The sequence below is a fragment of the Salvia hispanica genome, unplaced genomic scaffold (genome assembly GCF_023119035.1).
Source record: "Salvia hispanica cultivar TCC Black 2014 unplaced genomic scaffold, UniMelb_Shisp_WGS_1.0 HiC_scaffold_147, whole genome shotgun sequence".
Lineage (NCBI taxonomy): Eukaryota > Viridiplantae > Streptophyta > Magnoliopsida > Lamiales > Lamiaceae > Salvia > Salvia hispanica.
This window is the reverse complement of record NW_025951771.1, coordinates 1-15,288: the sequence shown is the minus strand read 5'-3', so window position 1 is coordinate 15,288 and position 15,288 is coordinate 1. Positions and strand designations below refer to the sequence as shown.

General features: G+C 35.3%; 2 protein-coding genes and 2 long non-coding RNA genes across 4 annotated transcripts; 2 read left to right on the top strand and 2 right to left on the bottom strand.

Annotated features, from left to right (window-relative positions):
• The first annotated feature begins 7 nt into the window (after positions 1–7).
• On the top strand, positions 8–1,230 carry LOC125198435 (protein FAR1-RELATED SEQUENCE 5-like). Its single transcript, XM_048096778.1, has 3 exons — positions 8–454; positions 976–1,168; positions 1,213–1,230. The coding sequence occupies exons 1-3, from the start codon at positions 54–56 to the stop codon at positions 1,228–1,230; spliced, it is 612 nt and encodes a 203-aa protein (XP_047952735.1). The 5' UTR covers positions 8–53.
• A 6,695-nt stretch (positions 1,231–7,925) lies between these two features.
• On the top strand, positions 7,926–10,718 carry LOC125198437. Its single transcript, XR_007172400.1, has 3 exons — positions 7,926–8,253; positions 8,343–8,408; positions 10,578–10,718. It is a non-coding gene; the product is annotated as an uncharacterized LOC125198437 (long non-coding RNA).
• On the bottom strand, positions 8,045–9,057 carry LOC125198438. Its single transcript, XR_007172401.1, has 2 exons — positions 8,554–9,057; positions 8,045–8,458 (listed from the first exon to the last, which is right to left on the bottom strand). It is a non-coding gene; the product is annotated as an uncharacterized LOC125198438 (long non-coding RNA).
• A 909-nt stretch (positions 10,719–11,627) lies between the features above and the next one.
• On the bottom strand, positions 11,628–13,652 carry LOC125198436 (2-oxoglutarate-dependent dioxygenase 19-like). The gene is made up of 4 exons (XM_048096779.1): positions 13,376–13,652; positions 13,049–13,290; positions 12,332–12,659; positions 11,628–12,005 (listed from the first exon to the last, which is right to left on the bottom strand). The coding sequence occupies exons 1-4, from the start codon at positions 13,616–13,618 to the stop codon at positions 11,748–11,750; spliced, it is 1,071 nt and encodes a 356-aa protein (XP_047952736.1). The 5' UTR covers positions 13,619–13,652; the 3' UTR covers positions 11,628–11,747.
• Positions 13,653–15,288: the final 1,636 nt, after the last annotated feature.

The window sequence follows — 15,288 nt, the reverse complement described above, 5'->3', positions numbered from 1 at the left end:
GCAAGAGCAGAGGATATGAGGTTTATCAGTTTGTTGAGTATCATAATCACTTAATGGTTGCGGATGAGCATAGGCATTTTATGATGGCCAATCGCAATCTGGATCCTATTCATCGGAGGTTTATGGAGGATTGTGGCAGGTGTAATATTGGTCCCACTCTCACATTCAAACTTTTGAAGGAGATAATGGGTGGACCTGAAAATGTTGGATGTGATATTATTGATATTAGAAATGGTTATCGTGATATTATGTCCAATATTGATGGTTCAGATGCTCAAATGATTTTTGATTATATGCGTTCTCAAAAGGAATCATCTGATGCCTTCTATTATGAAATTGAGATAGGATCTCATGGAAAGTTAACTAGACTCTTTTGGGCTGATGCTATTTCAAGACGAAATTATCATATGTTTGGAGATGTAATTTCATTTGATTCAACATACAACACTAACAGGTATATTACTTTTGTTGCTAATAGACATAAAATGATACTTTTTGCTGATTAAATTATATTTCATATTGATAAAATGATACTTTTATGCTGATAATATGATACTCATTGCTGATAAAATGATACTTGCAGTAGATAAAATGATAGTTCTTACTAATAAAATGATACTTTTGCAGTAGATAAAATGATAGAAATTTCTTACTAATAAAATGATACTTTTGCTGATAAAATGATAGTAATAGCTGATAAAATGATACTTTTCTATATGCATGAAAATATAATTCATTTTTATGTTATAAAATGGTACTTCTGAATTATATAATGACAAAATGATACTTGCAGTAGATAAAATGATACTTCTTACTAATAAAATGATACTTTTGGCTGATAAAATGATACTCAGAATATACTCATTTTATTCACAGAACCTATCATTTTATTCCCCGAAACTATCATTTTATCATTTTATCATGCAAAAGTATCATTTTATCCGCTCAAATTCATTTTTATGTTATATTCTGAAGGTATTGCATGATTTTTGCTCCATTAAAATCTTTACTTGGTAATGAAGATTTCAAAAAAGAGTTGAATGCATGTGTTTGGTCTGATTTGTTAGAGCCTGATGAGTTTGATATAATATGGAATGATATAATGGAACGGTATGGATTAGAAGACGTGCACTGGTTTGGATCAATGTTTGAAGATAGAGAATTCTGGGTTCCTGCTTATTTTCGAGATTTTCCCATGGGGTCGCTTCTTAGGACTACATCGATGTCTGAATCGGAGAATAGCTTTTTTAAAAACTACACAAAGCCACGTGCAAATCTTGTACAGTTCATCAATTTCTTTAATTATGTTGTTACACTGATTCTATTTTCAAACATGTACAACAGGAAATAAGTATTGTATGTGAGATTGTTTCTATAACTACTGTTGAGGATAACATCAAGAAGCATCAGGTCAAGGACCAATATGGTAGAACATTGGATGTTATGTATGATTGTAAGCAAGACACATTCGACTGTAGTTGCAAGAAGTTTTCCAGAATTGGTTTGTTATGTTGTCATATATTTTGTTTGTTGAAGAATAAGTCTGCTAATCTCATTCCTGAGAAATATTTTGGTCGAAGGTGGTTGAAGAGCTCTTTACTAAAGGCAGCACATGGTCTACCATCTGAGGAACAACAACCATTTGAACGTGTGTTCCATTTTTAACCTTTATTTGTAAAAATTCTATTTTTCAGTCAGAGAAATGATAGTACTTATTGTAATAATGTTATCTTTTATCTTGCAGATTTGGATGAAAAGCAGGAAGTTAAGAAAAAGTTGTTCTCCAACTTTTATCGATTAGTCCAAAAGTCTGAAGGAAGTATGGATCATTTGTCTTTGTTAAGTGCTGGTCTTGATGATTTGGAACAACATATGTTTGGAAATTGTGCAGCACCTTCAGTCATTGAAAAGAAGAAGATGGTTGAGGATTTTTATGGAATGGCAGTACCTGATGTAATTGATGTACATCCTCCAGACGTTGTTAGTACTAAAGGATCAGCTAGTGGCAAAGTAGCAAAGAGGCAGAGTGCAATAAGGAAAGCAAATAAGCCTCTACGACGGTGTGGTAAATGTCATGAGATGGGTCGTCATGATTCAAGAAATTGTGGTAGAGTCAATGAGAAGTCAGATTGAAGCCATTTGATATAGTTTAGGTATTTTAGGTGTATAAAATGACATTTTGGCTGATAAACTCATTCTTTTGTTTATAAACTGATAAAATGATACTTTAACCTGAAAAAATGACATCAAAAATGATATATAAGCTGATAAAATGATACTCGCAGTTGATAAAATGATACTTCTGACTGATAAAATGATACTTTAGCTGATAACATCATTCTTTTGTTTATAAACTGATAAAATGATACTTTAACCTGAAAAAATGACATAAAAAATGATATATAAGCTGATAAAATGATACTTTTGGCTTATAAAATTATAAAATGATACTCGCAGTTGATAAAATGATACTTTCAGCAGATAAAATGATAAAATGATACTTCTGACTGATAAAATGATACTTTGGCTGATAACATCATTCTTTTGTTTATAAACTGATAAAATGATACTTTAACCTGAAAAAATGATACTCGCAGCAAATAAAATGACAATAACCTTATAAAATGATGTATAAGCTGGAAAAAATGACATATAAGCTGATAAAATGATACTATCAACGGATAAAATGATGTTTTAATCTCACAAAATGATATATAAGCTGATAAAATGATACTTCTGACTTATAAAATTATAAAATGATACTCGCAGTTGATAAAATGATACTTTCAGCAGATAAAATGATAAAATGATACTTCTGACTGATAAAACGATATAATGACAAAATCATAGTTGTAGCAGATAAAATGATAATTTGGGTGATTATATTCGAAACCACTATTACAAAACGCTATTATCAAGTCATAGAAGTTAGTATACAGGGGGTTTAAATTCTCTAATCATCTTTTCAACATCAATATCTTCTTTTTTGCTGTCATTCTCAAACTTCTTCTTTATCATTGTAAGTGTCTCAAAAGCCTTCTTGTTAGTATCTCCAATAAGCAATGCTTCAGTATATCTGGCACGGAGTTTTATGAAAGACTCTGTTCCCTTCTTCGTTAAACCCGAATTCCAGTTACGAACAGGACCACCCATTTCTGCCATGGCATATTCATGTATCTGGTTTTTGACAGTTTGACAGTTCTTCCCATTGATGGATTGAGTCCATTTCCAAGATAAGTTCGGAAGAAATTTCTCTATTCAAATAACACAAAACATACATGAGGTTGATTAAAAATTATATTATGTTCCATACTGAATTATAGTCAATGCATTTTAACTAATAAATACTGAATGCATTTAACTAAACATACCAGAGTACTTGGTGCATCTTCATATTTCTTCTCAAATGATAGGGTTATTAGCTTATCACATAAATATGGGTTACCATTATAACGCACCCTTGTTCTGTAATGTATATCTAATTATGACTTACCAGGTCATAATTTTCCCATTTGAAATTTTCAATCTGTGACACAAATTCATTCACTGACGTATGAACGTGGAGCAAGGCTGTGGAAGTCAATCTTGAACAATGTGATCTTGTCGTTCTCATAAACTACCTCATAACTGATTTCAAATTCATATTTAATGTTAGTTAAAAGAACTGAATAAGAATATAATTATGTAATTCAAAACTTACTGTTCACTTTCTTCATCTTTCATCAACCAGTACATTATTTCTCTCTCTTCTTTATTCAGCTTTCCTTTCAGATTTACTGCTCTGACATTGTAGGGAGAGCACATTGCTTCAACAATTTTGTTTGTTGTTCTGACCACTTTCTCCTTCTCCTTTTCGACTGGAGGATCTTGATCTTGAGAAACCATCTTCTTCCCTTTGTCCTTATTCAAATTTTCTTCTCTCTGTTTTAAAACTTCATCATCTCCTTTTTCAACGTTTATATCCTTGATGACAGTGGATATTATGTTATCAACTCTGTCATGCTTTCATTTAAAAAAAATATAAATTGTTATTGATAGAAGGGATACTATTTTATGATGCAAAAGTATCATTTTATGATGCAAAAGTATCATTTTATCATTTTATTATGCAAAAGCACAATTTCTATTATTTTTTTCAGGCAAAAGTATCATTTTATCATTTTATCATGCAAAAGCACAATTTCTATCATTTTATCAGGCAAAAGTATCATTTTATCATTTTATCATGCAAAAGTATCATTTTATCCGCTTAAACTATCATTTTATGATTCAAAAGTATCAGTTTTCAAATAAAAACAGAACTACCAAAAAACATCATCAAACATATATCATTTTAAACATATAAATAAATTATTTTATGTACTTAAACTATCATTTTTAAAAGTTAATTGTATTCTTCATATCATTCTGAACTTCTTTCTCTGAAACTTTTTCCTTTTACAATGCTGAACTACTTTTTCCTTTTCGCTTTCATTCCTGTTTCTCTTGCTCGCTTTCCACCTCATCATCTTTTCCCTTCTCCACATCCTTTTCCCGATTAAATTCTTGATTCTCATTAGGACTGGCCATCACATTCAGGCATCGAGTGTGAAGGTAGGGAACTCATTCTTATTTTTCAATATATATGTCCTCTCAGCAGCTTTAGTTAACTCAATCATGATATCAATCCATTCAGGATCATCAGTTTCATCATTGTTTATAGCCTGTGTCATTGTATCCCGACTTTCTATAACATGCTTCACACCTTCCTCTCTCAATCCCATTGCATTTCTCGTTGTATCACAAATTATCATTATCTTAAAGCTATTGAGATTCCTGAGTTTATCCGGCGCTGCTTCAAGGACATCAACAATCTTCAACATTGAGGCTTTAACATCCTTTGCAGCTCCCTTCCATTCATTTATGAAATCCTCCCATTCACTGGTTGTCCCCACTTCATCATGATCATGATGATCATTTGTCTTCAAACCTTCTACATCTTGAGATTCATCATCTTCGTCATCTTCATCATTTTCTTCATGTGGTTGCTTTTTATATTCGGCCATACATACTTAACGGTACCCAGACCAAATGTTGAATTCTCCATTTCTCGCTCTTTGTCTTTCTTTCAACAAGCTTCGGCAGTCCATCCTTTCACTGTTGGATAACATTTTGGCATCCATTTTTTTTCTCTCAAAGAGAACTTCCGGTCTATCGTAACAAGCCTACATTAACACAAAACTAAATATTAGTTTTTTCTTCAGAAATAGCATTCATGACAAATGGAAAACAAAATTATATTCTTTACCAATCACAAAATAATCGTGCCCAGTAAATATCTTTGTCAAAAGGTCTTTTTTCCTGAGCTTTTCATAACTGATGCAACTGGCTTACGATATTAGCCACACCAATCAGAGTTCTTTATGAGTGTTAATCAAGGCATACTCCATGAGAACCATAAAAGTCCATTTAAAGAACTCACCACCTTCTTTGTCTCTCTCCATCTGCTCTACAACATACTTTGGCACCATTTTTTTCTCTCCACCTTTACAGAATTTAGCAATTTCAGTTTTGATGTGAGTATTTTTCTGAAATTTGCTTTTATTGATAGGTAAAGATCCAATCGGGAACCCAAGAGTTATGTGAACATCTTCATCATCTAAAAACAGTGATTCCCCACTGTTCAACTCAATTGATGAAGTTTTACTGTTAAAGTTGTTGATTAGATGATACGCTAATGCTCTTGGGAAACTTCTTATATTGAAGTTTAGGAGTGCGCCAAACCCAATCTCTCTAACAGCTCTTCTTTGATTCTCGTTTAGAGATTCAAGCATGTCAACGAAGAAGTTAGTATTCCTTCTTCCTGCCAAAGTTGCTATCCTAATGACTGCAATATCTTGAACAACTTTTTTCTTGCTCTTCTTTGATGCTGTCTTACCATCAGTTGTATCGTCATTCTTTCTTTTCTTCTTATTTCTTATATGTTCTACTTCTTCTGCTAATGTTCTACGTTGATCATCATCATCATCACGAATGTTCTTTCCTAATAAACAAAAGATTTCAGTGTGTTAAATAGTTTATGTCATTATATAAAGTCAAAGTATCATAAAACACAGAGATACACACAACAACACACACAAAAACACAAAGACACACAGTAGCAGGACACACACACAAACAAACATAAAGTATCATTTTATCACATGAAACTATCATTTTTTCATTCAGAAACTATCATTTTATCCCATTAAAGTATCATTTTATTCCATATATTCCATGAAACTATCATTTTATAATGTCGAAACTATCATTTTATCAAGGGCAATTATCAGTCAGAATTTTATCTTCTGAAACTATCATTTTTTATATTTCAATGAGTTTAAAAAAGCAGAGAGGGAATAACTTGTCACATTAAGTAGAACAAAACACTATTTATCAAAGTATCATTTTATCATTTTCAGAAACTATCATTTTATGCACCTAAAGTATCATTATTATCAATGTATAAAGGCACAATTTCTACATACAAAAACACAGAGACACACACAACAACACACACAAAAACACAGCAGACAGTGATGCATCAGGACACACACACAAACAAACATAAAGTATCATTTTATCCCATGAAACTATCATTTTTTCATTCAGAAACTATCATTTTATCTCATGAAACTATCATTTTATTCCATATCCCATGAAACTATCATTTTATAATCTGAAACTATCATTTTATTCAGGACAATTATCATTTTTTCTTCTGAAACTATCATTTTCTATATTTCAATGAGTTTAATAAAAGCAGAAGGAATAACTTGTTACTTAAGTAGAACAAAACACTATTTACAAAGTATCATTTTATCATTATCATAGTCATCATTTTACGCACCCATAGTATCATTTTATCAAGCAAAGGCACAATTTCTTACATACAAAAACACACATAGACACACACAACAACACACACAAAAACACAACAGCAGTAGCTAGCATCAGGACACACACAAACAAACATAAAGTATCATTTTATCCCATTAAACTATCATTTTTTCATCAAATGAAACTATCATTTTATTCCATATATCCCATGAAACTATTATTTTATGCATACATTGTTATGCATGAACGATATTGTATAAATATAAGAAATATCTACACTAAAAAACTACAGAATCAAAAAATAATCGAGAAAATCATCAGCAAAATGATAAATCGATCAAAATCAAAAGTGAAATAAGTAATAAACTTCATCCAACCTTTCTTCGATGAAAAAACTATGATTTCCTTCGACATTTTCCAGACTTGTGATGATTTTTCCTTCGATTCGTAGGGTTTCAAATGAAATTCAGAGTGTTTGAGTGTTTCCTTCGATTCGTATGGTTTGAAATTCGATTCAGAGTGTTTGAGTCTGAGATGAATTCAGATCGTTTTCTTTTTTCCCACCAATTTTAAAATTGAAATGACAATTTTGCCCTTAATATATTCGAAAATGATAGTTTTATTTGATAAAATGATAGTTTTGTTAGATTAAATCTAGACCATATTTTAATAAATGACGTGGTGGAAATAATTATTTGATATTCTTGTGACCTAATTTGATTTAGGGTTTGAATGTACGTTGACGGAATTAAATGTATATATATATATATATATATTTAATTCCTTGCGGTGAAGAATATTTATTGAACTCAATTCCGTGTTGGATCTGATGATAAAAATAAATAAATAATAATAGTCCGATCTGGTGAAACATAATTTGTGAGCAACATAATTTAAATAAAATACAAGGGTTTGAGCCCTAAATTAATTAAATTATAAGATCTTTGTCTTGATTCCAAAGACTTTCCTTTAATTTCAATTACAGACTTTCCAAAGATTTCTCCTCCTACATCTTCACGCGTTTTTTTTTTCTCCTCTCCCTTAATCTGCAATATCCTATTCCAAAATTAAATCATTTCCGTTATTGCAGAAGGAAGTATTTTTATTATTTTATTTAGCAAATAAATTGCCAAGTTTCCTTCCTCCCACACCACGCTCCTCCTTTGCAATTTGCAAGAAGTCTTTCCAAATATTCATTTTCCACAATCAATTGAAATCAACCACCAAAAATAACTCAAATTACACGGCTATATAAATTCCCCATACCCTAATCTCTTTCTCACGGCACCGTTCCTCCACAGTTGAAAACTCTCTCTCAATCAAGGAAGAGAACGGCCGGGTTTCCTCCGGCGGCGCAGATATCCGAATTCTAATCCTAATCCCTTTTGCACCACGGTAATCTTTTCCAACTACGTTCCACCTTGTGAATCTTCAATCGAAAACTCCTAAACTATGCACTAAACTCATAGAACTTTCATGAACAGAGAAGAGAGAAACGGAAGCCAGAACCTCCTCCTTTGTTTAAGCCAATTCGTCCCCAATCTACAAAGGTACATCACACACCCCAATATCACCTCAATTTTTGTGCATCGCATGAAACCTGTAATCAATCTCTAATCGAGTAAATCGAACCCAACTCAGTCTGAATTTAAAGAGCTAGCCTTAACAAAATCGAAAATAAAATTTACAACTTACATGCGGGTTCTCTGGGGCGAATCGGGGGCGAGATCGAGGCCGTCGGAGCAGTGACGCAGCGGCTGCTGCGGCGCCAAGTGACGTGGTGGATGCGAGCGATGAATTCAGAGCCGGCAGCGGCGGCACCACGGAGGGATGCCGGCGGTAGCAGCGAACCTCCGCGACCTCTGGGATTTTGGGACTGTGTTCTTGCCTTTTGTGAGAGAAATCGATAGGGAGGGAGATGAATTTGTTTGCAGTTTGGGGAAGAACACAGTATCAAGAGAGAGGGAATAGCCGATGGTTTAGGAAGAAGAGTGTTAAGTTTTGTTTATTTACTTTCAAGAGTAAAAGGCCAAAAGTGGTCCTGGACATACGATCATTTTATGATTTTGGTCCTAAACTTTATCTTTTTTTATTTTTTGGTCCTGCACATTTCAAATCGGTTCACAATTGATCCTCCGTCAATAGTTCCGTTAATTTTATAACAGTCAACGTGTTTAGCCCAATTTTGACCAAATTAGACTTTTAATTTCGATTTTTTAATCCCTAATTAGACTAGGTCCCGGGGCTCCCGTCGGCCGAGCCGGAGAGCTCGTTTGCGATGGAGATGGAGCACGAGACGTCGGCTTCGACAGAGCCGGGGCTGGAACCGAAGCCGGAGGGGAAGCAACCGGAGCCGGCATAGGTGCAGCCGGTGGAGGAGGAGATGGCACCGGAGGCGGCGGCGAGGCGAGAGGAGAAACTGCCGGCGGAGGTGACGCTGGCGGTGGTGTGCTAACTGGAGGAGGATCGGCGACGGGAGTAGCAGCAGGTGGCGGAAATAGAGCACAGCTCCAATTTGAGATCACTCCCTTTCTTCTTTATTTCTCTACATCTTCACTCTCTCTCTCTCTCATCTCTCAAATCCCAAAGCACCCTACATTTTTCAACCTCCGGCGAGCTTTTCACCTTCTCTCTCTTAGAGAGAATCTAATTTGAGTAGTAGTGTTGGGTGGTGCTTTCAATTAAAAGTCTGGTGCTTTAATTTGTCGAGCTTTAATGGCACGACAAAAAGCCTCCTGCAATAAAACACCATCCTTCGCGAATTCCCTCCAACAAGCTTCTGCGACTCATCCATACGCTTGTTGCGGCACTTGTAGAGAATTAGTCCGCCTCCGGTGACCACTCCGACGCCTCCAGCAGCAACGCCGCCTCTTGTTTCAACACCACCGCCAGTCTCCGCGCCTCTGCCGGTGGTTCCCGCCTCGCCGCCGCCTCTGGTGCCATCTCCTCCTCCACCGGCTGCACCTACGCCGGCTCCGGTTGCTTCCCCTCAGGCTTCAGTTCCAGCCCCGACTCTGTCGAAGCCGACGTCTCCTGCTCCATCTCCATCGCAAACGGGAGCTCCGGGACCTAGTCTAATTAGGGATTAAAAAATTAAAATTAAAATTCTAATTTGGTCAAAATTGGGCTAAACATGTTGACTGTTATAAAATTAACGGAACTATTGACGGAGGACCAATTGTGATCCGATTTGAAATGTACAGAACCAAAAAATCAAAAGGATAAAATTTAGGACCAAAATCATAAAATGATCATATGTTCAGGACCACTTTTGATCTTTACTCTACTTTCAATAACGATTTTAAAATTTGATTGTGGATGGGGAAAGGAAGTACACGTGTAGTTTGGAAAGGAGTATACCTTTGATTGGTTTTAAACCTTTTCCTTTATTTTTATTTGTAAAGTAATGGAGGTTGGTTGATTAAATTGTTTTGGGCCAATTCTTTTAAGTCTTGGCAATGGCCCGATCTCTTCATTTCTTTTTAAATTTCTTGGGCTTGAGTATGTTGACTTTTTATTGGACTATACGGTGTTTTAATCTTTGGGCCGTTTTAATAAAATTCGTTGGGGCGTGAGCGGAAGGATTTAATCAAAAAGACCAAGTTCTAATTGGAAGAATTCATATTCGCATCAAGAAAATAATGGAAGCTCTAGGAAGCATGCATCCTATCTATTGCTTGACTTCTTATGTTGATATATGTGTTATTTAATATCTAAAGGTGATTTTTTGCGCGCGAAACGTGATACCAAGGGGAAGAATATAGTTGAGAATTAAGCGCTTTAAGGTGGACTCTATTTTTAAATAAGGACAATGTCCTAACTATTTTATCGATGGGAATGAAATGCGAAATTGTTTATCATGCCGTACTTTATTTCAACGTGCCTATCTGAAATGGCTTTGTCATTTATTATTTAAATCGAATTCGGGTCCTTGTAGGGCCGCAAACCCTACTTGGATTAGTGTACACCTATGGTAGATCGTGTGTCAGCGTACGGGTTGGCCGGTCTAGTGACTTGGTTTGTGGCCACATTCCAAGTCATGTATGAGCAGATATGGTAAACGTCTATGGGAAAATGACTGCGCAGTCGTGATTTTGAACAATGGAATATTTGGTGCCTCGGGCCTTTCAAAAGCTAAAACCCCGACGGTGACCTAACAATGGCATGATAAATATAAATATTTTTGATAACTTGTTTTCGGAATGAGTCCACTGAGTGCATCAAGTACTCAGCCCTACATATGTTTTCCTTATGTGCAAGTTGAGCGGCGACGAGCTTGGAGTGGAGTTGAGTCGAACCTGAATTATTGTTGGATTTTATTTTGAACTCCGAGGGTCGTCGTGTCTTCATACACGGCGTCACTCTTACTCTTGGATGCTTCCGCTGATATAATACTATTTTTCATAATTATATTTTGAACCCCTTCTTCTCTTGGATCATAAATTATTAAATATGATACCCGTTGTATTTGGATTCAAAACCTAAGCATTTACTCTGCATTTTCCCTTGTTATCTAAATATTAATTATTTTCGTAAAACTCTTTATTGAAACCCTAGAAAATTATTCTTTCTTAAAGTCCCATTAGTCGCGATCACCCGCATTTATTAACCCTAAAAAACGCGGTCGTGACAGTAATGGTCCAAGTATTTGAGCTGTTTGTCTTTGTCCTAATTATTGTAGAAATTATTGCTGACTTTGAAGTGTATGAAAGCATCGACTTTTGGTTGACCAGAGTTTTAATACAGAACTGATAAAATAAGAAAAGAGCTAGAAAAAAAATAACTAAAGTATTATTACGGAAAATGAGTCCCACCTCCAGTTATCGATGAAAGACACCGAACACATTAAACATAATAGAGAGAAACATAACAAAGTACAACTCCATATTTTAATTGGTAGAGCATATCATCTGCTGTTCCAAAATGGATTTCCCATCGACGCGTGATTTGGTGAGCTGCGACTCCAGATACTCTTCATACTTCATTGCACAATACTTTGCTCTCCCATCTTTCTCCACCAGCGCCTCCGCGGGTCCGAGCACCGCCTCCCCTGAGGGACCATTCGCCACCACGATCGAGATTCTATCTTTCTCCTCATTCAACACCGCTCTATGTTTCACACTCTTGCACCTTCCATTGGTGAATATCTATTCGGTTATATCTTGTTAGCAATTTATTAGTAAAAAACAATTATACTATCTAATACTTCCTCCGTCCCACAGTAGGAGTCACATTTAGCATGAACACGAGGTTTAAAATATGTAAAGAATAGTAGGTTGGAAAAGTTAGTAAAATATGAAGTCCACTTTTTTATATTAATTTTATAAGAGAATGTGAGTGAAAGAGTTAGTTGAATAATATTTATGACAAATGTAAAATGTGACTTGGGACGGACCGAAATAATATAGTGTGACTGGATGGGGGGAGTAGTACATTTATACAACGTAGACTAATTTAATTTAGTGGTTTATACCTCAAGTTGGTCAGCTGCATTGACCAAAATAGAATTCTGAGGAGAGTTGGCGTTGAACCACTTGCCGTTGTGCTCGATTTGGAGACCGGCGACCCCGTTGTGTATGAGAAATGTGAAGAGACCTGGATCTGTATGCGACGGAATGCCGATGGCTTGGTCCGGATGAGGGCAACGTGGATAGTAATTGGTCGCAAACATTTGAAAACTCGATTCCATCTTCAATGTTTCATCCACGTAACGTTGATTCAATTCTAGGGCTTCGCATACTGCTTTGATTAGCTCTAATGCTAATTCCCTCGTTATTAGGGTGTATTCCTGCACCACATCCCTATAATCACAACACCATTAATATTTATTACTACTATCAAATTAATTAAACTTATACTCCCTCAATAACAACTATTTCCATTTTTGGTCGTTCCTCAAAAATTGAAACTTTAGAATCTTTCTATTTTAGGACACAGACCTCACAATCCACTAACTCTACTTTCACTACTTTTTCTCTTCGTCTCTCTTACTTTACTCATTTTTCTCTTCATCTCTCTTACTTTACTCATTTTTCTCTTCATCTCTCTTACTTTACTCATTTTTCTTTTCCTCTCTTACTTTACCAATTCTTCTCACTTACTTTACCAATTGTGCATTAACACACGTGGCGTATCAAATGTTTCTATTTTTTAAATACGGAGGGAGTATGAAAAAGGGTCTGAAATGTACCACAAAGGTTTGGGTTTATGGGGGCAGTGGAAAGTGGGATGCACATAGAGCTTAAGGTAATCTCTCCATAAAGTGAAGCTCTGGTTTGAAGTGTTGGCAACGTTGAAATTCCCACATTTGATGGGATCTGAAGCACTCTTGGCTTCGTACTGCTTCTTCTCCGAATCAGCCAAACTGAAGAACTCTTTTACTACTCTAAACATTGCTTCCATCAAGCTCTCGGGAACACCGTGATTCACAAGCTGCCAAACACGAACATAATTTACATTACTAAACAGCATTTAATCAATAAAGGTACTATATATGTTGATATAGTATTGATCATACGATGAAGAAACCCCAATCCCGACATGCTGTGGCGAGATCGTGGACAGCCTTGGAGCGTTGATGAGGATCTCCGGTGACGAGGGCTGAGAAATCGATGATAGGGAGGGAGTCGGGAGTGAAAGCAGTGCGATCGTTGGTGAAGTTGAATTTGGAAGGGACGGAAGAAGAAGATGACAAGTGTTTAGGAGTGGCATCGAATTCGAAGTGCTTAAATGAATCTGAAGATGCAACTCTTGATGCCATTGCTAGTTACCTTTCTCCTCTTTTTTTCTTTTGTTAGGTTATGGGAAACAAAAAGTGCGTTTGGAAAAGGATGATGGTGAGTGAAGTATATATAGAAGTAGGAGTGAATAGAAGTATATAATGTTGATTGGCAGGTAAGGGTTCCACTACTCCGCCACGTGTTCCCACGTTTGTTTTCTTACCCTTTTAATTAAGAAATCAATTGACGGAATATTATTATAGGACATGAAATCTATTATAATACTATGTAATTATGCCCTAGTGGCGTGCGTGCTACCAAAACATGAAATCTGTTTGTATTATAATATACCCTAGTGGCGTGCTACTAGTATATAAAATGTAATCCCGATCAATTTCATTAGTGTTTGGTACAATTCTTTTATATACTCATTTTGAAAAAAGTTATATTTCTTGCGTCTCAATTAAATTGAAATAAAAATTTTGGGCTTATAAATTGGAAATCATTTGACGGAATACTATTATGGGTTCAATTGACATTTTTTAGCCTAATTAGAATTGAGTTACATTATCAGCCACTCATTTTTATTAAATGAGTGGTATAGAATTTGCCACATGAAAAATATTTAGATTAATTAATTATAAAAGGGCAGAATGATAATTTATTGGTACATTTTATTTAATAAATACTTTTTCTAATTTTAATTTTTTTAAATTTTTTAAAAGTTTTAATTTTATTTTTGTCAACTACATATACAATTTATGTCAATTACACACATATAATATCAACTACATATACAATTCATGTCAACTACACACATATAATGTAAAAGAAGTTTTAAAGAGTATCAAAAATTCAGCAGAAAACGACCAAGAGAAAGTATAGCTATGTATGAAGACACAACTACGCTTAGTGTTCAACATATCCTCATTAATTAATTAAGCTGCTCAACACCCGCCACCACTCGTCATCATTCAACCTGCACATAAGGAAAACACATGCATACAGGGCTGAGTATTTTGAAATACTCAGTGGGAACATTGCCAAAACATTTTATAAGTTATGCCACCCTTACCAAGCGAACTCGAGTTTTTAAGGTAATTATAAGAGAATATCACGAGTATCACAAAATATATTTTCATAAACTGGCCAGTCAAAATAACCTCCCATTTTCTCATAATCAATTACCAATCATTCCATGGTGCGACGAAAGTGTGGCCCACACTTTTCGCCCACGAGACCGGCCGATCCAGCAAGGACGGCTCTCAATCCCATCGTGTACACACTGTATGGCTTATGCCCATACTGCCACCCGACTCCGTATAAGCAGAGCAGATATCACATAAAAACAAACATAGGTATGACATAACAGTTAAACCACCCTTATATCTCCCAACAACATTTAGATAAAATAAAAGAGAGTTTTTAGAGTAAAGCCCACCCCGATTGCTTAGTTTTCAAGTAGTTTCGCTTTTCCGTTATCCGGCTTCGCAACCAAAGTTTCACCTTTTAATCACATAGGCACATATCACAAGTTAGGTTCGATACTATTTTTACTTATGCATGTCTCATTATTTTTCCCCCTTCCCAACGATTTATCTCATCATTACTAATTAACCAAGGTCATGTTTATCACACCATGTTACTTAACTATCAAACACACACTACACAACACATCAACACACACACACTCACGCCACACATACACACG

Excerpts from the sequence above, each read along its gene's own strand:
- LOC125198435 (XM_048096778.1), top strand. The coding sequence starts at position 54 with ATGGTTGCGGATGAGCATAGGCATTTTATGATGGCCAATCGCAATCTG. Across the intron at positions 455-975 it reads TCAACATACAACACTAACAG|GTATTGCATGATTTTTGCTC; the intron begins GTATATTACTTT and ends TATATTCTGAAG.
- LOC125198436 (XM_048096779.1), bottom strand. The coding sequence starts at position 13,618 with ATGGCATCAAGAGTTGCATCTTCAGATTCATTTAAGCACTTCGAATTC. Across the intron at positions 13,291-13,375 it reads GGGATTGGGGTTTCTTCATC|CTTGTGAATCACGGTGTTCC; the intron begins GTATGATCAATA and ends CGTGTTTGGCAG. Across the intron at positions 12,006-12,331 it reads ATGCAGCTGACCAACTTGAG|ATATTCACCAATGGAAGGTG; the intron begins GTATAAACCACT and ends ATAACCGAATAG.